We start from the raw sequence: 24331 nt of genomic DNA, 5'->3' as shown, positions 1-24331 counted from the left end.
TTCGAATCTGGTTTGTTGCAAACCTACTTGCCCAACACTATTTTCGACCCATCTAGGATAGCTGTCACCTACGCTGGGACTATTTCTAGAGGAAGTGACCTGGTGGTTCCCTGCTCATGAGTAGCACAAAGCCAAACTAGTTAGGTGACACGGTAGGTCCACACCCACTGCAAATTACTCAACTCTACCTCTCCAACGATGGTGGTCACATATCCATGGCTCTCATCTTTTATTTCTACAAGAAGGGATTTGTGAGATATGTGAGGGTCCCAGAGATGAAACTCGTATCTATCATTTATGAATATCCCATAAATGTCTAAGGTGAGCAAATCCCTTTAAGAATATATCTATTTGTAGTCCATCTATTGATACATTATCTCTCCATTTATTTAGGGTCTGTTTATGTTTTAGCCATCTATTTACCCCCCATTTACTGAGGGCCTATCTATTTATACATGATCTGTTTAGGATCCCTCTATTTAGGGCAGATCTATTCAGAAATGATTCTATGATACTACTTAGGATCCACTTTTAGAACACTTTTCTTTAGAATCTTTCTAATTAGAATGTATCTATTTAGGGTAATTCTATCTTTCTATTTAGGATTCATCTCTATAGGTTCCATATATTTAGAGGCCTGTAATGTATGACTATATTATTCTCAGGTCTACCATGTCGGACATAATAGGATTTTATGTCTTGTGTATTATGTTTCATTTGTTTTGTGTTTTTTATTGTGAGACTGACATCACATCCTCTGTGATGCCGAGACCCCAGTTGTGTGAATCATGTCCTGTGCTGCCAGTCAGTGAGGATTACAGCCCTGCAATGATCTCTCGCACTATGTTATCCATCGCCTCTCTTCAAGTCCTTTTCTGCCTCTTCTTATGTAAGTCATATTTATCATTATCAATTTTGAATTATTTTGCATGAATTTCATTTATTTATTTTTTTCACATCCCTGAAAAAAATTTATATCTTAGTTTCATTTTTTTTAGGTTATTCCTAATTTTTTCTCTCACATTTTTATAGGTATTTGTTGCATTCTTTTTATTGTTATTCTTTATTTCTAAAATTAGCCATTACTATGAATATTTTACAACCATAGCTTATTTTCTATATTACAGAACCCTTAGACAATAGAAAAGTAGTAAGGATGTTTTAAGACAGAACATTGTATTTTAGATGACAATTTTGGTGTCCTATAGAAAGGTGTATATATATATATATATATATATATATATATATATATATATATATATATATATAATTATTATTATTATTATTGCCATAATAAAGGGGGAAAATATTTTTATATTTTTATTAAAAATATGTTATATTTTTATAGATTTTTATTTTGTTTACTATTTTTTTTCCTATTGACTTGAATGTTACAAAATTATGATAATCCACATAAAGTGAATAAAGACCATAAAAGTGAGGATGAGTATGAGTATTTTTAGAATTTTGGTATTGGTGAATATTATTATTTAATAATATGTAATAGTTCACAGCTGTCGAAATTCTCCTTCCTCCCATATACATACTATATTGTCTTCTGATAATGTCGGGTTTGACAAATATATTCCATAAAAAATGTGTAGTTTGTTTTTGCATAGTTATGGTTGTTTAATTTGGTGGGGTTTTTTACATTGTTTTTAATTTTTGGAATTTTTTTTCATTTAATTTTATTTAGGCCACCTTCACACAGTCAGGATTTGGTCAGTATTTTGCATCAGTATTCGTATGGGCGAAACTAGAAGTGGATCTTACAAAGAGATATAAGTATAATGGAAAGATCTGTAACACTTTTTTGTTTTTCGGACCTATTTCTAGTTTTGATTTACAAATGCAAAATACTGAAAAAATTCTGACTGTGTGACTATGTCCCTAAGGTTTGATGACTGGAAATATGTATATTAGTGTACATGTATATTTTACCGGGGAAAGGGAAATATGTAGTAAGGGGATGGTCGAAAATCTTTCTACTTCCCCCGCACATTAGATTGTTCCGATAATGCTGGATCTCACAGACTTCAAACATATATTAACATCATAGACATGTATATATTTTTTACATAGTCAGGTTAAGGCCCCACATAGAAAAGCACAGCAAAAATAATGGGATGGAAATGCACATTGTTTTTTGTTGCGATATTGCAGAGTTTTCCTCTAAAACATTCTGCTGCTATTATATGGAAATCGCAAACGCTATAATTCACAAGCTGCGATTTACAAAGACCCAAGCATTTTTGAAAAGGCAGTTTTTCGGCAGCAGATTTTTTTCCTGCAATGTGTGGATGGGATTAGCCAGAATCTCATTGCACTTTGCAGGTACTGTAAAATGCTGCATTTTTGTAACATGGATTTTCAGACTTAAGGTGGATTTTTTGGAAGTTTTTTTTTACGTTTTTTTATTTTTTACAAATTGTTTTGTAATTTAGCTTTATTTTAAAGTTTCATGATAGAAAGTAAAGATTTGGGGCAACGTGGTGGCTCAGTGGTTAGCACTGCAACCCTGTAGCCATAGAGTCCTGGGTTCAAATCCCGCCAGGGGCAACATCTGCAAGGAGTTTGTATGTTCTTCCTGTGTTTGTGTGGCTTTCTCCCATTCTAAAAAGACATACTGAGACCTAAATGGGGCTCACAATATGCATTAAAAAAAGCTAGAGATGTGTTTGGTACCATGAGACCATATAACATGATATCTCATCTGGCCATGCACTTCAGATAAAAGGCAGTGAAAGGAGTTTTCTTATGAACACGACTGTTTTTAAATCTATAGACAATTAAAGGTTAAACATTTCTGCATACATAAATCATTTACATTTTTGGGAATTTTTTTCAAATTTTTTATTTTTTTTTCCTAATTTTTATAATTTTAAAAAAATTATTCTAACCATCTTACTGATGACATCTGTTGTCTTGATCGGTTCCCAGTGTATATGACTTTTTATGGTCTGGGACTTGTCACAAACCCAGCCATGATGTCCATGTTATCATGACAGTTATCAGATAGGAAGAAGTCAACCTGGCCACATCATCATGGCTGGGTTTCTAAGAAATCCCAGACCATAGAAAGTTCCTTTATTCGTAGAAGCTTTGGCAGCCTGCCAAAACATAATACTGTCCCCACTAAGACCTGGTTCACATCTGCGTTTGGTATTTCGTTCAGTGAGTCCACACCCCCCAAACGGAATACTGAATGCATTGAGAAGTGGTGAGCAGTGAAAGCATACGAACCCCATAGACTATAATGGGATCCGTGTGTTTTCCACGCGGTGTCCGCAAAGAATATGCGGAGAGAAATGTAGTTCACAATCTACTTTCATCTCCGCATGACTCGTGCGGACACCGCGTGGAAAACACATGGATCCCATTATAGTCTATGGGGTTCATATGCTTTCACTGCTCATCGCTTCTCAATGCATTTGGTATTTCATTCGGGGGGTCCCAACCGGAGTTCCCAAATGGAATACCAAATGCAAATATGAACCAGGATTAAGATGATTTGTGCAAAAATGTCTCAAAATTTGTAATTATTCATATTTACCAAATGTTTAACTTGTAATTGTCTACAAATTTAAATATGATTATGATCATGGGAAAACTCTGAATGTATAAGGGAGGGGTCCTCCGGACTGTCCATCAAAGACAGATATTAGGGGAAATATGAACTAGATATACTAATTTCCCTCTCGTCTGCAAATGTATAGTCCTCAAGGCTAAGCTTGCATGTTGATGGTGGGTCCAAAAGAACTAGATGGAAGCCTATTTGGCTATGATCAGGTTTAGGTACACAAGTTTGGCAGAGCCCTGTCCATGGAGATGTTGGGACTGATAAAAGATTACATCATCAGAAAGTATCATTGAAATTCTATGATCATAATAAATAGGAGTATTACTTAATTCTACTTTGGCTCATTCATGAATCGCTGTTCATATAACCATTAGCTGAAATTATTTGGTACTGTAACGGCTACTCGGGGGTACCAGAGCACAGATTAAAGTGGGGTCCCTTTTTGGGTTGTGGAGATCGAGTCAGAGCAGTAGAAAAAAGTTACTGACTCCGATAAATTAAAATCTTTAATTGTTTTTAATTATATTATACAATTTTTAATATCCTGTAATGAATTAGTGTCTATCTATCTATCTATCTATCTATCTATCTATCTATCTATCTATCTATATATTATCTATCTATATCTATCTATCTATATATTATCTATATCTATCTATCTATCTATCTATCTATCTATCTATCTATCTATATATATATATATATATATATATTATCTATCTATATCTATCTATCTATCTATCTATCTCCTATCTATCTATCTATCTATCTATCTATCTATATATTATCTATCTATCTATCTATCTATCTATCTATCTATCTATCTATCTATCTCTATCTATCTATCTATCTCCTATCTATCTATCTATCTATCTATCTATCTATCTATCTATCTATTTATATATCTATCTATCCATATCTATCTATCTACCCATATCTATCTATCTATCTATCTATCTATCTATCTATCTATCTATCTCCTATCTATTTATCTATCTATCTATCTATCTATCTATCTATCTATCCATATCTATCTATCTACCCATATCTATCTATCTATCTCCTATCTATCTATCTATCTATCTCCTATCTATCTATCTATCTATCTATCTATCTCTATCTGTCTATCTATCTATCTATCTATCTATCTATCTACCCATATCTATCTATCTATCTATCTATCTATCTCTATCTGTCTATCTATCTCCTATCTATCTATCTATCTATCTATCTATCTATCTATCTATCTATCTATCTCTATCTGTCTATCTATCTATCTCCTATCTATCTATCTATCTATCTATCTATCTATCTATCTATCTATCTATATATTATCTATCTATCTATCTATCTATCTATCTATCTATTTATATATCTATCTATCTATCTATCTATCTATCTATCTATCTATCCATATCTATCTATCTACCCATATCTATCTATCTATCTATCTATCTATCTATCTATCTATCTATCTCCTATCTATCTATCTATCTATCTCCTATCTATCTATCATCTATCTATCTATCTATCTCTATCTGTCTATCTATCTCTTATCTATCTATCTATCTATTTATCTATATCTATCTATCTATCTATCTATCTATCTATCTATCTATCTATCATCTCCTATCTATCTATCTATCTATCTATCTATCTCCTATCTATCTATCTATCTATCTATCTATCTATCTATCTCCTATCTATCTATCTATCTATCTATCTATCTATCTATCTATCTCCTATCTATCTATCTATCTATCTATCTATCTATCTATCTATCTATCTCCTATCTATCTAATATCTATCTATCTATCTATCTATCTATCTAATGTTTAGTGTTTTACATATTCACTAACTTAGAAATCAATCACTGGCCTTTTTATGAGGAATAATATATCTTTGTACCGTATTAGCCAGTGGATATGAAATATAACAATTGAGTCTTCAGTAGTTTATACCTTTTTAATGGCTAACAAAAGTATGACTAAGTATTCATGCCTTCAAAAATTGTGTCATACCATGCCTGATGAAGAGACCTAGTAGTCTCCAAAGCTTGCTCTCTGGCTTTCTTATTGAATTAGAGGATCTTTACTGCTTCTGACTGACCATGGTTGTCAGCAATTCTAAAAGAGTCACAGCCTGAGCCGGAGTCAGAATCAGGTGCTAGAGAAATAGAGAAGTCGGAGGAAGAATCCTGGTGACTACCACCAGACCTGATTCCCTCTGAAACAGAAGGGCTAGGTACTACAAGTGCCATCTCCATCTTGGCCAACCTTGTTTCCTAATATAGTATAACCTGCAGAGACAGGGAACCTTGCAGAGGTGCTCAACACCCACTATAATGGGGGATTCAATCTAAGGTCTCCCAAGCAGTCATATGGCTTCCCTCTATGGTATATATACCTTGTATTGTGGATGATCCTTATAAAGCTGAGCATAATACATGTAACAAGTATAGCTTAAAATCATGTCCAGGAGACAATTTTCTATACTGTCCAGAACCATTATGGCAACTGCTTTCTCACTTTTTGATTTTTGTGTTTATTAATAGAGATGAGCGAACACTAAAATGTTCGAGGTTCGAAATTCGATTCGAACAGCCGCTCACTGTTCGAGTGTTCGAATGGGTTTCGAACCCCATTATAGTCTATGGGGAACATAAACTCGTTAAGGGGGAAACCCAAATTCGTGTCTGGAGGGTCACCAAGTCCACTATGACACCCCAGGAAATGATACCAACACCCTGGAATGACACTGGGACAGCAGGGGAAGCATGTCTGGGGGCATAAAAGTCACTTTATTTCATGGAAATCCCTGTCAGTTTGCGATTTTCGCAAGCTAACTTTTCCCCATAGAAATGCATTGGCCAGTGCTGATTGGCCAATGCATTCTATTAGCCCGATGAAGTAGAGCTGAATGTGTGTGCTAAGGACACACATTCAGCACTGCTTCATCAAGCCAATACAATGCATTAGCCAGTGCTGATTGGCCAGAGTACGGAATTCGGCCAATCAGCGCTGGCCAATGCATTCTATTAGCCCGATGAAGTAGAGCTGAATGTGTGTGCTAAGCACACACATTCAGCACTGCTTCATCAAGCCAATACAATGCATTAGCCAGTGCTGATTGGCCAGAGTACGGAATTCGGCCAATCAGCGCTGGCTCTGCTGGAGGAGGCGGAGTCTAAGATCGCTCCACACCAGTCTCCATTCAGGTCCGACCTTAGACTCCGCCTCCTCCGGCAGAGCCAGCGCTGATTGGCCGAAGGCTGGCCAATGCATTCCTATGCGAATGCAGACTTAGCAGTGCTGAGTCAGTTTTGCTCAACTACACATCTGATGCACACTCGGCACTGCTACATCAGATGTAGCAATCTGATGTAGCAGAGCCGAGGGTGCACTAGAACCCCTGTGCAAACTCAGTTCACGCTAATAGAATGCATTGGCCAGCGCTGATTGGCCAATGCATTCTATTAGCCCGATGAAGTAGAGCTGAATGTGTGTGCTAAGCACACACATTCAGCACTGCTTCATCACGCCAATACAATGCATTAGCCAGTGCTGATTGGCCAGAGTACGGAACTCGACCAATCAGCGCTGGCTCTGCTGGAGGAGGCGGAGTCTAAGATAGCTCCACACCAGTCTCCATTCAGGTCCGACCTTAGACTCCGCCTCCTCCGGCAGAGCCAGCGCTGATTGGCCGAAGGCTGGCCAATGCATTCCTATGCGAATGCAGACTTAGCAGTGCTGAGTCAGTTTTGCTCAACTACACATCTGATGCACACTCGGCACTGCTACATCAGATGTAGCAATCTGATGTAGCAGAGCCGAGGGTGCACTAGAACCCCTGTGCAAACTCAGTTCACGCTAATAGAATGCATTGGCCAGCGCTGATTGGCCAATGCATTCTATTAGCCCGATGAAGTAGAGCTGAATGTGTGTGCTAAGCACACACATTCAGCACTGCTTCATCAAGCCAATACAATGCATTAGCCAGTGCTGATTGGCCAGAGTATGGAATTCGGCCAATCAGCGCTGGCCAATGCATTCTATTAGCCCGATGAAGTAGAGCTGAATGTGTGTGCTAAGCACACACATTCAGCACTGCTTCATCAAGCCAATACAATGCATTAGCCAGTGCTGATTGGCCAGAGTACGGAATTCGGCCAATCAGCGCTGGCTCTGCCGGAGGAGGCGGAGTCTAAGGTCGGACCTGAATGGAGACTGGTGTGGAGCGATCTTAGACTCCGCCTCCTCCAGCAGAGCCAGCGCTGATTGGTCGAGTTCCGTACTCTGGCCAATCAGCGCTGGCCAATGCATTCTATTAGCCCGATGAAGTAGAGCTGAATGTGTGTGCTTAGCACACACATTCAGCTCTACTTCATCGGGCTAATAGAATGCATTGGCCAGCGCTGATTGGCCGAATTCCGTACTCTGGCCAATCAGCACTGGCTAATGCATTGTATTGGCTTGATGAAGCAGTGCTGCGCTGTTATTGGTGCAAAAAAGGCGCCAGGGAAGGTGGGAGGGGAATCGAATTTTGGCGCACTTTACCACGTGGTGTTCGATTCGATTCGAACATGGCGAACACCCTGATATCCGATCGAACATGTGTTCGATAGAACACTGTTCGCTCATCTCTATTTATTAACTATTGAAAACAAAAATCCATGTACATCAATGGGCATGGTAATATGTAGACTGTAAAATATCCCACATCGATAAACCCTCCTACCGTTTTAGAAATAGTTATGTATAAATTTATCAAAGGCCAGTACAAAGACCACAGGACATGTTCATGCCCAGGAGGAAAGAAGGTTTATCCACCAACTTAGAATAGCGGTGAGCGGTGACATCATGAAACCTTCTTCCGGAAGAAGTTGTCATGGGAAATTTTCTAAAAGAGAAAGGCCTGGATGCCTATGTTGATAACTGCAATATTACATGTTCTAGTTATTATTAGATTTTCTGTTTTGGAACGTTGATCCAGGGGTTTATTCAACTCCAGATTGGGATTGGGATGAATTTTTCCCCTGAGGAGATGGTTTGTACCTTGGCTTAATAAAGTAAAGATTTCTTCAAAATTGCAACTGGGTAAGCACTGATCCTTCCACTCCTTCCCACTGGAGTTGGTCGATGTGTGGCATCCAGTTTTTATAATTTTATCTCCGTGATCTAATCACAGTTCTGATTCCCTATCGTCCTACCAGCAGCACAATAGTGGGGCTTGAGGCCTTGTGCTGCTGTTAGGACTAAGGGAAAACAGATTATCTACATAATCAACGATTCACTATTGTCCTACCAGCAGCACAAGGCCTTAAGCCCCACTATTGTGCTGCTATTATGACTATGGGAAAACAGATTATCTACCGAATCAACGATTTATTTTACACTTGGGCAAGGGCTATATACAGAGAGATCAACTCAAAAGAGGCCCCAAATATTCTGTAATAGTTATCGCTCGGACGAAGCAATCTGAATGAAATAACATGCAGTGTGCTCGGCAATATATGGAAATTTCGACAAACTGAAATGCCCACAAATTGGAGCAATGATCTAGCACCAGACAGACATCGCAATCTTTAAGCTTTGTTTGTAACTTCTGGGCACATAGTCGCATACTCCTTCACTCAGTCCCTTGGCTTCTCATCAGGAGGGTGGTGTACAGTGGTCTATATCAACTCGTATGTTCTCCCCGTGTTTGCATGCGATTCCTCTGGGTACTCCAGTTTACTCTCAAATGCCAAAAATATACTTATTGGTAAATTGGCTCCACATCCAAACAACTGACCCTTGTGGGAGTTAGGGATGAGCATCTGTATGGCAGCCACCCTTCACCACAATGCTCCCTGCACTTTGAGTCTCTGTAAAAAAAAAAAAAAAGTGCATTGCAAATCTTTCTTATTGTCATTGATGTCAGAAGGTGTTTGTGATGAACCCTCCAAGAGTGTAATTCAGAAGATGGTAAGGAAACTGGAAATTATGGGAATATTGATCCCTACTCATGGTGGATATTGTCCAAAGTCATCAGGAGCAGTTACAAGTGAAACCTCAGAGACACGGAGCACAGTAGACTTACTCTTATTCATCATGTCAAAGAGCTGTAAAACGGGGAAAATTACTAGAGATGAGCGAACACTGTTCGGATCAGCACACTCCCATAGAAATGAATGGAAGCACCTGGCACGGCGACCGGCCGCCGGCAAAGTGTACGTGCCAGGTGCTTCCATTCATTTCTATGGGAGCGTGCTGTTCAGAACGGCTGATCCGAACAGTGTTCGCTCATCTCTAAAAATTGCCTATGTATCCTGCCACCGACGCTCCGGAGCTCAAAACTTGTTCAAATCTCGATAAATTGAGGAACACATTTCACGTTTCTTTGTTTAGATTGCTTCTGTATGTTCTAGCACATGTGTATGTCTTAGTATATCTATTAGGACTTGCCAGAAGCAGGACCTAATAGGGTGCCTATCAGCATTGCAATGAAAGACAGAGGCAACCAAGCAATTGTATGGGAAAATCCACTCGTGGGACAAAAAATTTTAAAAAATTTGCTCTGAAAATGCTTGATTATGTTAAAACAGAAGCAAAGTACACATTATACAGTTATTGCCATGTAAAAACTATAGAATGATCATGTTATTTAATCCACACGGGGAAAATATAATGCCAGAATTGTTTTTTGGTTTTTTTTTAAGACCAATGATATATGGTACAACAGAAACTAATGGACTTTTTATTAAAAGTGTTTTTATTGTGTAATAATAACTAAGTTAATATATAATTTTGGTATTGTTACATGAATTCTCACCCACAGAATGCAGACCACATGTCATTTATACTACAAAACGAATGCCACAAAAATGAAACTCAAAAGACTAAATCCAAAAATTTGCAGAATGTTATTTGATTCAAATGCCCCTCAAGCAAAGTTTTTTAATAAATGTATTCTATATCCAAAATTGGTGGTATTGACAGTACAACTATTCCTCTGCGCGCATCTGCTCCTGGCAAGCCCATGTGTCTACTAATAAAGAGACCAAAACCAGCAATAATAATGATCTATGACATGCGTCACGGGCCTACGATTCATGATGTCGCACCTCTTTTAGGTACTCACCAGCTGAAACTTACCAGCGATACTTTGCAAAGGGGCAGCTCAAGTCCTGTGACATTGAAATGTGAAGCTGAAAACCATGAAGCCACCGATGTTGGGATCTTCTGGTTCCGTCATAAGAAAGGGGCCGTATCTCCACAATCTATTGTATATTACAGCAGCACAAGAAAAGCAACGTACAAGGATCAAACTGAGAGCGGCCGCTTCAAACCAAGTATATCGGCATCCTTGTTCACCCTGGTTATCGAGAGATTTGATCAGACCGACCAAGGAACTTACTACTGTTTGATAAATAAAAATTCAGTGCTGCATATCAGCCCGGGCCTCAAGCTCTTCTATCCTGAAGGTAAGTCCAAAAAATACGTATCTGAAAGGGGAATGGCCCATTGGATCGACGCATCCAATCTTCTATATTGTTATAAACATATAAAATTTAAGATGAAGGGAATAGACGATCTGGGATCATTTACAGCACATCTGTCTGCTTACAATGTTTTTGACTTTTTTCAGTGACAACACCCAAAACAACAACAACGAAAGCGCCTGCTAGAACAACAGGACCAGCAGGAGATTCGTGTAATTGTACCCCAGGTATGGGCCGCAAGATCCGCTTGCTTTTCTGTAATGCAGGGCATAGCCAATTTGGGGATTGATAGGAAATGTCCCCTAGTCGCTTGGCTTGGTTAGAGAACTGGGGACTAAGGCAACGAACCCCAAAGATTTCTGCTAACTTTTTATAATATTATGGTCTTACATCTGGCCAAATCTTGTTTTTTAAAGTAGCAAATTTTCATTTTTATTTATTTTTTTCAATTTATGAACTACCACCATGTAAAAACCTAAAAAGTTTAATACTTATACTCGAATGTAAGCCAAATTTTTCAGCACAGTTTTTGTGCTGAAAAAGCCCCCCTCGGCTTATACTCGAGTCAGCAACATTTTTTTATTTTTTATTTTTTTTTAGGGGGGGGGGGTCTATGACCAGCCGCAATATCAATGTATAGAATCTCCCATAAAATAGTGGGGAAAAAAAGAAGCTTTAAAAAGTATTTTAAAAAAGTTGTAAATCCCTCCTTTCCCTAGAATACATATAAAAGTAGAAAATGACTGTGACACATACACATTAGGTATCCCTGTGTCTGACAGTTCCCGGTCTACTGAATATAAGGGATCTGCAGTGCTCCTGTTCCGTCAGGAAGGGGTTAATAGGAGCACTGAAGATCCCCTATATTCAGCCAGACTGAATTCCAAGTGGGGGAAAAACCCAGTCCTCAATCTCAGGGAAGGGGCAGACAGACAACCAAAACACCCCCTCCCCTTCCCCAGCACCTACTGCACCCAAAAACTCAGACCATGTTAATTTTTGAAATTTTCCATCAGCTGCTGCATTTCCCCCTCGGCTTATACTCGAGTCAATAAGTTTTCCCAGTTTTTTGTGGTAAAATTAGGGGCCTCGGCTTATATTCGGGTCGACTTATACTCGAGTATATACGGTACTTCTATATCATATTTTAATATTATATATATTTTATTAATTGGTTAGATATATCCTCACCAGAGTTGATATTTTGGTACCTTATGGAAACCCCAGAATCTCTATATTGATACTGTCAAGTCAATCTGACTCTGAGGTTGATCAGGGCGCTCTGATTCAGCTTTCCACCAGCAGTTACATGGGCCAGGATTTGAATTTCTCTCCAAAATTTCATCATGTGAACATACTCATAGAGCCTTCACTTTGATGGGGTGTCAATGGCCCTAAGCAATGAAACACTGATAAATTTTGTGAACTATAATATATAATGGACGCGTGAGCATGTCACAGTCAATGAGGTCATAGAAATGATGACAGCAATAGGATGGGAGTAAGTTGGTTTTGTGGGAAGAAGTGACCAGTCCACCACTATGGTTACATCATGAAGAGAATACGGTTCGCAACAATTTATCAGGTTATGGAAATGATGATAGCAAAGAGATGTGAGTGTGTGGCTCATATGGGAGGAAGTCACTTGTCCACTCAGGTCATGTTCAGCCCTTGTATCAATGAACACAAAAAAGAAAAAACTAACGCTCTACTTGGTTACACAGCATGGATCTGAGGGTGTGGTTGCATGGAAAAACACCGACTGTTGTAGGTAAATATAAGACAAAACTTTGAAAAATTCCAGCAATTCCTCTGTTTTATAAAACTTAACTTTTACTCCATATAAAAATTAAAAACATGGAGCTATGAGTAAGGGACAACAAAAGGAGTTCCGAATGCATAAGCTTTGGACCATGCTCTTGTATCCTGGACGCACAATGTAAGAGTGTCTTTTTATTTTTTATAAATGAAGTAAAAGTTATATCTTAATTTTTGGTTTGCTGGATACATTTTTCACATTGTTGCACAGTTCAAAACAGAATCCCGTTGACTTCAATGAGTTCCGTTTAATGCACGTAACACATTGAAATCAATGGGTTAAAAAGCCTCCCATTGATTTCAATGTGTAGCGCGCGTAAGACCGGCACACATTGAAGTCAATGGGATACTGTTTTGAAGTTCCTCACTCTGACATGTATATATGGGTCAGAATGAGCACTGCATTACATCGTGGGAATGAGCTCTAATAAGTGGAGAAGGAAACAGATTTCCTTTATAACGTACTATACAAAGTTTCTTATATCCATCTGTACTATTCGCTTATGAAAAGTGATTTATAATTAGTAACACACTTTATTGGGTGGTCTTTTCTATATACATTAATGCGTATCCTCTGTGACTACTGCAAACAGAAACCTACTATAATGTGACACGGATCTAACATGCAGTGACCACAATGAACAGCTATAAATATCATATCATAGCACACAAGCCATAAATGGTATATAACACTCACATAAAGAAAGAGATTAAGAAACTACTCAGGAAATGAAAAATAACAAACTAAGGGTGCATTCACACTACGTAACGCCGGGCGTGTATGAGAGCCGTACACGCCGGCATTACAGCAGACTGCCGAACACTGCCCATTCACTTCAATGGGAGCGCTCGTAAACGCCGCTGTTACGAGCGCTCCCATTGAAGTGAATGGGAAGTGTTCGGCAGTCTGCTGTAATGCCGGCGTGTACGGCTCTCATACACGCACGACGTTACTCAGTGTGCATGCACCCTTTGGCGATGCTTTGATTCTCTACTAGAGAACTGCCATGGCGTCAACGATCATCACCTCAGACTAAGTGTAAGATTTTATAATACCGCAGATGTGGAGAATCTTCATGTTTCCTGTAAGGTCTTGATCTGGTAGAATAATATGGCTACATAGTCCCAAGGGCAGGGGTGCCCAATGCGTAGATCGCGATCTACCGGTCGATCGCAAAGGACATATGGGACGATTGCGGGATGCAGCCAGGGATCCCCAGTGTCTGCTTGTTCACAGTGCAGGCTGAGAGTCGACTCTCAGCCTGTGCTGTGAACAAGCACTCCGGACACTTGCAGGCCGGGCAGCAGCAGCTCTGGGGGATGACGCGCTCCCTGCTCTTAGGGATAGAGGGAGCAGCCGGGGTGCTGCTGGTTAACAGCACAGGCTGAGAGTCATCTACGGACACTGGCAGGCGGGGCTGTCGCAGACCCAGCCTGCCAGTGTCCAGGGATAACTCTCAGCCTGCGCTGTGAACAAGCAGACACCGGGGATACCTGGGCGGCCACAGAACGCCGCTGTCTCCTGCTCTCACGCTCCGCCCGACCCCGCCCACATGCGCGGCCCCACCCACAGACACGCCCCATCCCATCCACAGGCCCGCCCTGGCCCCGCCCACAAAAAGTGGGTAGTAGATCTTTTTGCCTTGGTCAGTTTATAAAGTAGCTCACATGCTGAAAAAGTGTGAGCACCCCTGCCCTAGGGGAAGATATATGATACACAGCCTTTTACTGTCAGTAAGGAGAAAATTAACCCTTTAATGCCAAAAGTAGCAATTGCTCTGCAGAATATTGTCAAAGAGAGATTCTGTGGGGGTCACAAAAAGAGGGATCATAACTGCGTGGGGCGACTTTGGCATAGGATGGGGATGATGATTGTGTGTACAGACATGTTGTGAACAAGTCTTCATGGTGGTCTGGGCAAAATAGAAAGGAGAAGGGAAAAAGCAAATACTGCCAATATGAAAGCATGGGAGGCAGCTAATAGTCATAAGGAGAAGTTGCACAAGGCAGCCTAAGCTGTGACTAGGGTTTCCTTCTTAAAATCCAGGTGAAGGTAAAACAGCTTGTTAGGATTAGAGATGGACAAGTCAAGCTAGACTGTCAGGAACACCCTTCTGATGGTGTTGGTGCCGAAACTAATGGTACCAATATCCCCGGGGCACAGAACAGGAAAGCCGACAGTTCGCTGAATTTAGCACACTGCCGGCTTTCTACCGGTATATAAAACCGCATATGCAGGAAGACATGAAAGGTCTTCTTTAAGTGAATGAGGCTGAGATGGAATACCAGACACAACCACTAGACAAGTGTGGCGCTGTTCCCAGAAGGAAGCAAAACATTGTATTTAATCTCAGCATTCTATGCAAACCTCAGCATGTTTATTATCTTTATGTCCTAACTAGAGATGAGCGAGTAGTATTCGATCGAGTAGGTATTCGATCGAATACTACGGTATTCAAAATACTCGTACTCAATCGAACACTACTAGCTGTTTGAAGTTAGGATTCGATGCAGAACCAACGTTGATTGGCAGAATGCTATATAGTCGGCCAATCAACGCTGGTTCTTCTCTTACCTTTAGAAGTCTTCTCCCTGCGCAGCATTCACGCGTCCTATTCCGGCTCTGAATTCACTCTGCTTAGGCATCGGGCCTGGGCAGAGCCGACAGCGCATGCCCGCACATGCGCAGTAGGCTCTGCCTAGGCCCAATGCCTAGCAGAGTGAATTCAAGGCCGGAAGAGGACGCGGGGACGCTGCACAGGAAGAAGAATCCAGCCCGACCCTCACTCATGGACTTGGTAAGTAGAATTTGATTGAATGTTGCCTACCCCTGAAACGAGCATTTCCCCCCATAGACTATAATGGGGTTCGAAACCTGTTCGAACAGTGTGCGGCTGTTCGAATCGGATTTCGAACCTCGAACATTTTAGTGTTCACTCATCTCTAGTCCTAACCCCTATAGCAAATAGTCCAAACATGTAACTATGGAAATGATTGTATGACTATTATTTATAACTTGTGCAAAGAGATCTTTTTTTTTTTTTTCGCAGGTAAAGAGACCACTGAAGCATTGGGTTTATCATGTGACCTATACGTATGGGCTCCACTGGCAGGATTATGTGGATTTTTTCTGATCTGCTTTCTGATCACTTTTGTAATGCTCTGCTGCCGTAAGATTCTTTTATATTTCTATATCTATAAAATGTATTATATATATATATATACACTCACCGGCCACTTTATTAGGTACACCTGTCCAACTGCTCGTTAACACTTAATTTCTAATCAGCCAATCACATGGCGGCAACTCAGTGCATTTAGGCATGTAGACATGGTCAAGACAATCTCCTGCAGTTCAAACCGAGCATCAGTATGGGGAAGAAAGGTGATTTGAGTGCCTTTGAACGTGGCATGGTTGTTGGTGCCAGAAGGGCTGGTCTGAGTATTTCAGAAACTGCTGATCTACTGGGATTTTCATGCACAACCATCTCTAGGGTTTACAGAGAATGGTCCGAAAAAGAAAAAACATCCAGTGAGCGGCAGTTCTGTGGGCGGAAATGCGTTGTTGATGCCAGAGGTCAGAGGAGAATGGCCAGACTGGTTCGAGCTGATAGAAAGGCAACAGTGACTCAAATAGCCACCCGTTACAACCAAGGTAGCCAGAAGAGCATCTCTGAACGCACAGTACGTCGAACTTTGAGGCAGATGGGCTACAGCAGCAGAAGACCACACCGGGTGCCACTCCTTTCAGCTAAGAACAGGAAACTGAGGCTACAATTTGCACAAGCTCATCGAAATTGGACAATTGAAGATTGGAAAAACGCCTGGTCTGATGAGTCTCGATTTCTGCTGCGACATTCGGATGGTAGGGTCAGAATTTGGCGTCAACAACATGAAAGCATGGATCCATCCTGCCTTGTATCAACGGTTCAGGCTGGTGGTGGTGGTGTCATGGTGTGGGGAATATTTTCTTGGCACTCTTTGGGCCCCTTGGTACCAATTGAGCATCGTTGCAACGCCAAAGCCTACCTGAGTATTGTTGCTGACCATGTCCATCCCTTTATGACCACAATGTACCCAACATCTGATGGCTACTTTCAGCAGGATAATGCGCCATGTCATAAAGCTGGAATCATCTCAGACTGGTTTCTTGAACATGACAATGAGTTCACTGTACTCCAATGGCCTCCACAGTCACCAGATCTCAATACAATAGAGCATCTTTGGGATGTGGTGGAACGGGAGATTCGCATCATGGATGTGCAGCCGACAAATCTGCGGCAACTGTGTGATGCCATCATGTCAATATGGAGCAAAATCTCTGAGGAATGCTTCCAGCATCGTGTTGAATCTATGCCACGAAGAATTGAGGCAGTTCTGAAGGCAAAAGGGGGTCCAACCCGTTACTAGCATGGTGTACCTAATAAAGTGGCCAGTGAGTGTGTGTATATATATATATATATATATATATATATATATATATATATATATGATAATTAACATCTAGAATGTATACAAAGTTATAAATATGCACATCTGCTACTATTTGGTATGTTTCTAGTGATCCCCTCTCTACAGGGAATGTGCGACCAGACCCTGGCATATCAAACTAGCCCACAGATAGATAAATTAACATCATCTGAATCAAACAGTGTTTCTATCTATCTGTGGGATTGTGTTGATATACTGGGGTCTGGTGGTCCTAACCTACCTGTCTGGGAGATTGTGTTGATATGCTGGGCTCTAGAGACACTAACCTATCTATCTGTGGGATTGTGTGGATATGCTGGGGTCTGGTGACATGCTCCCTTTAAGATTTTATATATGGAAATTACCAAAGTAGGACAATGTTCTAAAGGATTTTTAGCAAGTTACAATATGTTACAAGAGATAGTTGTACAAGGGAATGGTTAGCAAGAAATTTGGGCTAATGCTATATACACAGAGGTGTAACATGAAGCTCCCGGGCTCCAATGCAAAATCTGTAATGGGCCTTTTCTTACCTAGAAATATTTAGAATAGGGGTATATTTCATGTGGCAGAGAGACTTTTGGGACCTGGTGGCGATTGCTACTGTTGCACCCCTATAGCTATACCCCTGTATATACTGTACATACAATACAGTCATGTTGCTTATATGTTGTGGGTGACTTTACTTTGTGACACTTTTTTTTTTCACTTACTTTTTATAAGCCTGCGGTTCAGAAAGTCTAATACAGCGCCATCGAAAAACCCTTAAGTCTCAGATTGGCGACATCTCTCAGATCTTGAAATACAATCACACAGATCTTGTAAATCACATGTATTATGTATAGAAAATCTAAAAGCCCAAAGTTTTATAAAGTACAATGACACTTTTATCAGAGAACACCTCCTTGATAAGACCACCACTATATATCAAGATCCCACTTCCTGCGACAAATGTTCAGTTTCGCTATATATTAGCGATCTTCTTTGATACATGAGCCCCTTAGAAGATCACAATGCAATACATTGTTGGTTAGATGTCTAAATATCTGCATAAAAGTGCATAAAACACATAATATGTGATAAAACAGTTACAGGAAACCAAATCCTAGAACTCTCTGCCCACCATGTGATCACTAAAGGACCTTCCGACCATGTGACTTGTAATTTAGGTTTATATTACATGACAATAGTCCATGTTTTAATACTCCATTGTTTTCCCCTTTTAGGAACAAGAAGAAGGCGATGCCGCTGTAAGCCTAGGTAAGAACATTTTAAAGGGGTTGTCCCATCACAAGGATCCTATCTATGCTGCTTGTTAATGTGGATGTAAGACTTTTCCTAAATACATTGCTTCAGCCAAACTGCTTTGTTTGTCCACTATCTTACTTTATTCAATTCATTGCTGACACAGCCCTTGACTTGTCTGCTCAAAAGTCAAGTGATGTATCTGCCTGCTGTCAGGGGGGAGGGAGGAGGGGCTAAGTGCAGGGAGCGAGCCTGTGTTTCTAGTTATTCCTGTGTCTGCACCACATGTGACCTAGCTTCCATCTCTCAGATAGGGGAGAGGAGCTGCTTTCATTTCTGAACTCGTCTTCTGTTCTCCCAGTTATCAGGCTAGCTAATTCAATTATGTTCATTATGGCAGAGACAGGCAGTCTCTGTATGTAACACAGAATGGAGCTGCTCCTGCCTGTACTTCATAGTCCAATATTGTGCATATAGTGTTATTTGAGGACCTTTGATGACATCACAGGCCCTTCAGCTGCCCCATAGAATCACGCTATGCGGTGGGTGGAGCTACATGCTAATTTGGGGGCGGCGCTAAACGGCAGGTTGCATATGAAACCCCGCTCACCAAATGACACAAGAAACCAGGAAGAAAGAAGATTTTACAGCAGTGAAGACTTGTGAGTATGCGACGTGGGAATACCCCTTTAATACCGTGTATGCTCAGCTCAGCAGCCGGACGTTCACAGAATAACACAACTAATACCTTAATATCATGGTGTAAATTTCCACAACTGCTAATGAGAAGAAATATACAAGTGAAATCTGTTAATATCTTTTCCATATACAGCCTGTGGTCAGTATGGTGTATACATTGACTGCACAATATGTAGAGTCTTGGGTTTGAGCCATGCCACAGACTGAAAAACAACAAAACCTCAAGTGAGTTTCATTTTTAATGCACAGAATTTCTGGGAAATATTGTTTTTTCCTTTATATTTTAAACAACTCTTCATATTTGACGTCTTATTGGCAGAAACTCATAAAATGGGGAGAAACAAACTGTAAGCTGTGATCCTTCATGATGTTCTTAGAGTGCAATACTCAAGAACCGAACTACAATGGCCGCAGTACTGGGCCTATGTTGGGTGGCGCCCTCTGTGGTAGTCTCTGTTGCTTTTCCACCACCAATTAGAGGAACTGTTGAGAATTACTTATATTCTGCTGGTTAGTACGATTACAGTAACACTAGATTTAGGTTAAGGCCCCCACGTAGCAAGCCACATCCAAAAAGCACTGCGGAAAAGACAGCGACAGCAACACATCACACTTTTTTTCCACAGCTTTTTTCACAGAAAGTCCACAAAGTTCTCCTCTGCGGACTTTCTGCCCCTATACACCTATACAGAAAACGCCAGCCGCGATTTACATAAATGTAACGGTTTTGGAAACGCAGCATTTCCGCTATGGGTATTTTTTTTGCAATATGTGGATGGGGTTAGCCAGGTACTGTAAAATGAACCATCTTCTGCCATGCTTTTGCGGCCAAATTGTTGCGTTTTCCCAACGTGCAGCCCCGGCCTTATATAGTTTTTGTTGACTTTTAACACCTTAATAAAAAAAAACTTTGAAAAAAAAATTCTTGGAGTCTACATATCCTGAGTAAGATCAAGCAGGTAGCCTACAGTATTTTTCCATTGTCTTGCTTTGGTCTTTACCATTGAAGACTATGACACAACTAACTCTGCCTCTATGAGAAAAGACAAGCAAAGTTGATTACAAATAGAGATTGGCAAACCGACTCATACTGAGCCGGGTTCCAACTAAATATTCCAAATTAAAATTATCTAGGTTGAACTAAAATGGCTGCCACATTATACTCGGAGGTCTCTTCAGACAGTGTTCTAAATTATGTTCTATAGATAGGTTCCTAGGAGCCCTGACAGTGTTCTACACTATGTTTTATAGACAGGTTCCTAGGAGTCCTGACAGTGTTCTACACTATATTTTATAGATGGGTTCCTAGGAGCCCTGACAGTGTTCTACACTATGTTTTATAGATAGGTTCCTAGGAGCCCTGACAGTATTCTACACTATGTTTTATAGATAGGTTCCTAGGAGCCCTGACAGTGTTCTACACTATGTTTTATAGACAGGTTCCTAGGAGTCCTGACAGTGTTCTACACTATGTTTTATAGATAGGTTCCTAGGAGCCCTGACAGTGTTCTACACTATGTTTTATAGACAGGTTCCTAGGAGTCCTGACAGTATTCTACACTATATTTTATAGATGGGTTCCTAGGAGCCCTGACAGTGTTCTACACTATGTTTTATAGATAGGTTCCTAGGAGCCCTGACAGTATTCTACACTATATTTTATAGATGGGTTCCTAGGAGCCCTGACAGTGTTCTACACTATGTTTTATAGATAGGTTCCTAGGAGCCCTGACAGTGTTCTACACTATGTTTTATAGATAGGTTCCTAGGAGTCCGGACAGTATACTACACTATGTTTTATAGATGGGTTCCCAGTAGGGATGAGCGATTGGCGATCAAGTAAATTTCACGATCGTGATCGGAATTCCGATCCCGATCTTTTCCGGTGAGATCGAGGTCGGAGGTTATTTCCCACAATGCTTGGCTACTGGCCAATGATTGTGGGAAAAGCTATAGTATCAAATGAGCGAGCACCAATAGGAATGCATGGAAGCGGCCGGCACGCAGACTTTGCCAGCCTCCGGCCGCTTATCCCCCTGCATGCCGGCTCCGTCCATTCATTCCTATGGATTTACCGCAGCCTGCCACTCTTCTGCTTTGTTCCTGTTTTACCTTATACTCAACTCTGCTACATCTGAGATGTAGCAGAGCTGTATACTCAACTCTGCTACATCTGAGATGTAGCAGAGCTGAGTATACAGTAAAGCAGGGACGAAGCAGAAGAGTAGATAGTATCTATCTATTCAAGAACTTCGCTCAACTTACCTGCACAGAAGTGCTGTCGCTGCCGGTTCCGTTCTTCTCACTGCTCTTCTGTTAGAGATGCTGGGAGAAGGCAGGGCTTGTGGCGTAGGAGAGTGTGGGCCCACACTCTCCTAAGCCACAACAAGCCCCGCCTATTCCCATCATCTCTAACACTAGCCTAGGGAGGTGGAGGTGTGCACGACTCTCTGAAGGCATGTCAAAGAGAGGAACGGACCGAGAAGAACGGGGAGCGGCAGCGATCTGTGCAGGTAAGTGGACACAAGGTGGACTAAGTAGCCGGGGGATTTTTTTTTAATCACTACACACCGTGGAGTCCAAAAATTTAAACAATTTTTGGACTACATGTTGTGTAGTGAATAGGATCATTTTTAAAATCCAATCTTTGATTATTAAAAAAAATCCCATTGACTTGCATTTGGATCGGAATTGGGATCGGGTTCGAATGGAAAATTATCTGAAATCGGATTTTAAAAACGATCCTGAAATTTCAAGATCGGCTCAACCCTAGTTCCTAGGAGTCCTGACAGTGTTATACACTATGTTTTATAGATAGGTTCCTAGGAGCCCTGACAGTGTTCTACACTATGTTTTATAGATAGGTTCCTAGGAGCCCTGACAGTGTTATACACTATGTTTCATAGATAGGTTCCTAGGAGCCCTGACAGTGTTATACACTATGTTTTATAGATAGGTTCCTAGGAGCCCTGACAGTGTTATACACTATGTTTTATAGATAAGTTCCTGGGAGCCCTGACAGTGTTCTACACTATGTTTTATAGATAGGTTCCTAGGAGCCCTGACAGTGTTCTACACTATGTTTTATAGATAGGTTCCTAGGAGCCCTGACAGTATTCTACACTATGTTTTATAGATAGGTTCCTAGGAGCCCTGACAGTGTTCTACACTATGTTTTATAGATAGGTTCCTAGGAGCCCTGACAGTATTCTACACTATGTTTTATAGATAGCTTCCCAGGAGCCCTAACAGTGTTATACACTATGTTTTAAGCCAATTTCAAGGTATTCTATCATTAAAAGGCAATTTTTTCTGACTAACACTTAGGAATAGCCTTAAGAAAGGCTATTCTTCTTCTACCTTTAGATGTCTTCTCCATGCAGCTGTTTGGTAGAAATCCCAGTTTTCTTCTGTATGAAAATAAGTTCTCTTACAGCACTGGAGGAATCCCCAGTGCTGCGAGAGAAATCTCCAGTGCCACCTCCATCTTTGTCTGGAATGGTCTTTCTCCACGTCTTCTTCCAGCGCTGGGGTCAAACTTGTACGCATGTGCAGTTGGCTCTGCCATCGGCCTCAGGCAATGCTGACTGCACATGCCCGTGGTCATTTTTTTGTGGCCGCTAACGCGAGCATACTGGCATGCACAGTACGTTCCTGTAGTTCAACGGAGTACAGAGCGTAAAGAAAACCAGGATTTCTACCGAACAGCGGTGCGGAGAAGACATCTAAAGGTAGGAGAAGAATAGCCTTTCTTAAGGCTATTCCTACATGTTAGTCAGAAAAAATTGCATTTTAATGATAGGATCCCTTTAAGGTGTTTGACTGGAAACGAACCTTGGTCCTGAACCACCCGAACCCGAAACAAAGCAAATCTTGAATTTTACCTTTCTCAAATACCACCAATGAGGTATAACATTGAGCATTTCTGTCCCTCCATTACAACAATCGGTGGGGTCTCAGCAATCAAAACTTTTGACCCATCAGAGTGACATTAACAAAGTTTTATGAAATGACAGCTAATCTTTTAACATTTTACACAAGCAAAGTTCAGCATCTCTTATAAGCTTTATTAATTATATTACTTCATAAATTGATTTACTACCTCTGTATTTTCAAGGCAGCAAATCTGTCCATAACTATCCATGCTCTCAAGTAAACAGAGGGTACGATTAGTCTAGACAATACTCTGTGAGCTAAATATACCAGCAGCATGTTGCCTCACCCCTGGTTCACACTAGCGTATGTATTCCGTCCAGTTGGAGACCCCCCGGATGGAATACAATCGCAATTGCAAGCGCTGTGCTGTCACAGCACACGGACCCTATAGACTATAATGGGGTCCATGTGCTTGCCGCACACTGCCCGGACGGAATACATACACTAGTGTGAACCAACCCTGACTCTGGCGTTCAGGCAGCATTGTCTAGACTGTTTGTATCCACATATCAGCTGCTTCTGAATGTGTACAATAGTGCTCTCATTCACACAGCAAGCAGATGCCTAGAAAATAGTAAGAAATAAAAATGTAAAGCGTATTAGAAAGTTGTAGAACTTTTAAATTTTACACAAATTAAGCTTATTAACATAACATGGAAAATTCCTTTAAGGATTTGAAATGTACTTTACATTGATGGATATTAACCATGACTTATCACGTTTTGCTTCTACAGGCCCATGGATGAGAAGAATGGCAAAATGAATATACCGAATAGACACATCTAGTGCACAGGATGGACTCATTGCCTACTCTGCAGACTTTCTGCTTGCCCATGATGCCACAGACACGTCATAGACCCACCTGTTGTGTAAAGCCTTGTACTGCTGCCGCTATATTACAAGCACTCGTGTCTCCAGTAAACCAGTTCAGATGTCAAAGCTGTATTTCTGGACGCAGCATTATATGTTAGGACTGGACTGATTCTTTTTTTCTATTCTAGGTGACATTTTTAAGAAAGGAAGGACAATCTACTCTATGTTTAGAGTCAGACCCCTTGTACATGACCGCGTGTGCTTAAGATGTGGGGCTGAGTTTGCAG

General features: G+C 40.7%; 1 protein-coding gene across 1 annotated transcript; it reads left to right on the top strand.

Moving 5' to 3' along the window:
- The first annotated feature begins 820 nt into the window (after positions 1-820).
- CD8A (CD8 subunit alpha) lies at positions 821-24017 on the top strand. Its single transcript, XM_075266425.1, has 6 exons — positions 821-889; positions 10695-11045; positions 11210-11290; positions 15932-16051; positions 18578-18611; positions 23966-24017. Exons 1-6 carry the CDS (start codon positions 829-831, stop codon positions 24015-24017), a joined length of 699 nt encoding a protein of 232 aa, XP_075122526.1. The 5' UTR covers positions 821-828.
- The last annotated feature ends 314 nt before the right edge of the window (positions 24018-24331 follow it).

This window comes from Leptodactylus fuscus, chromosome 1 (genome assembly GCF_031893055.1).
Source record: "Leptodactylus fuscus isolate aLepFus1 chromosome 1, aLepFus1.hap2, whole genome shotgun sequence".
NCBI classification, from domain to species: Eukaryota; Metazoa; Chordata; class Amphibia; order Anura; family Leptodactylidae; genus Leptodactylus; species Leptodactylus fuscus.
The sequence above is the reverse complement of the archived record's forward strand: the minus strand, read 5'-3'. Positions and strand labels throughout refer to the sequence as shown.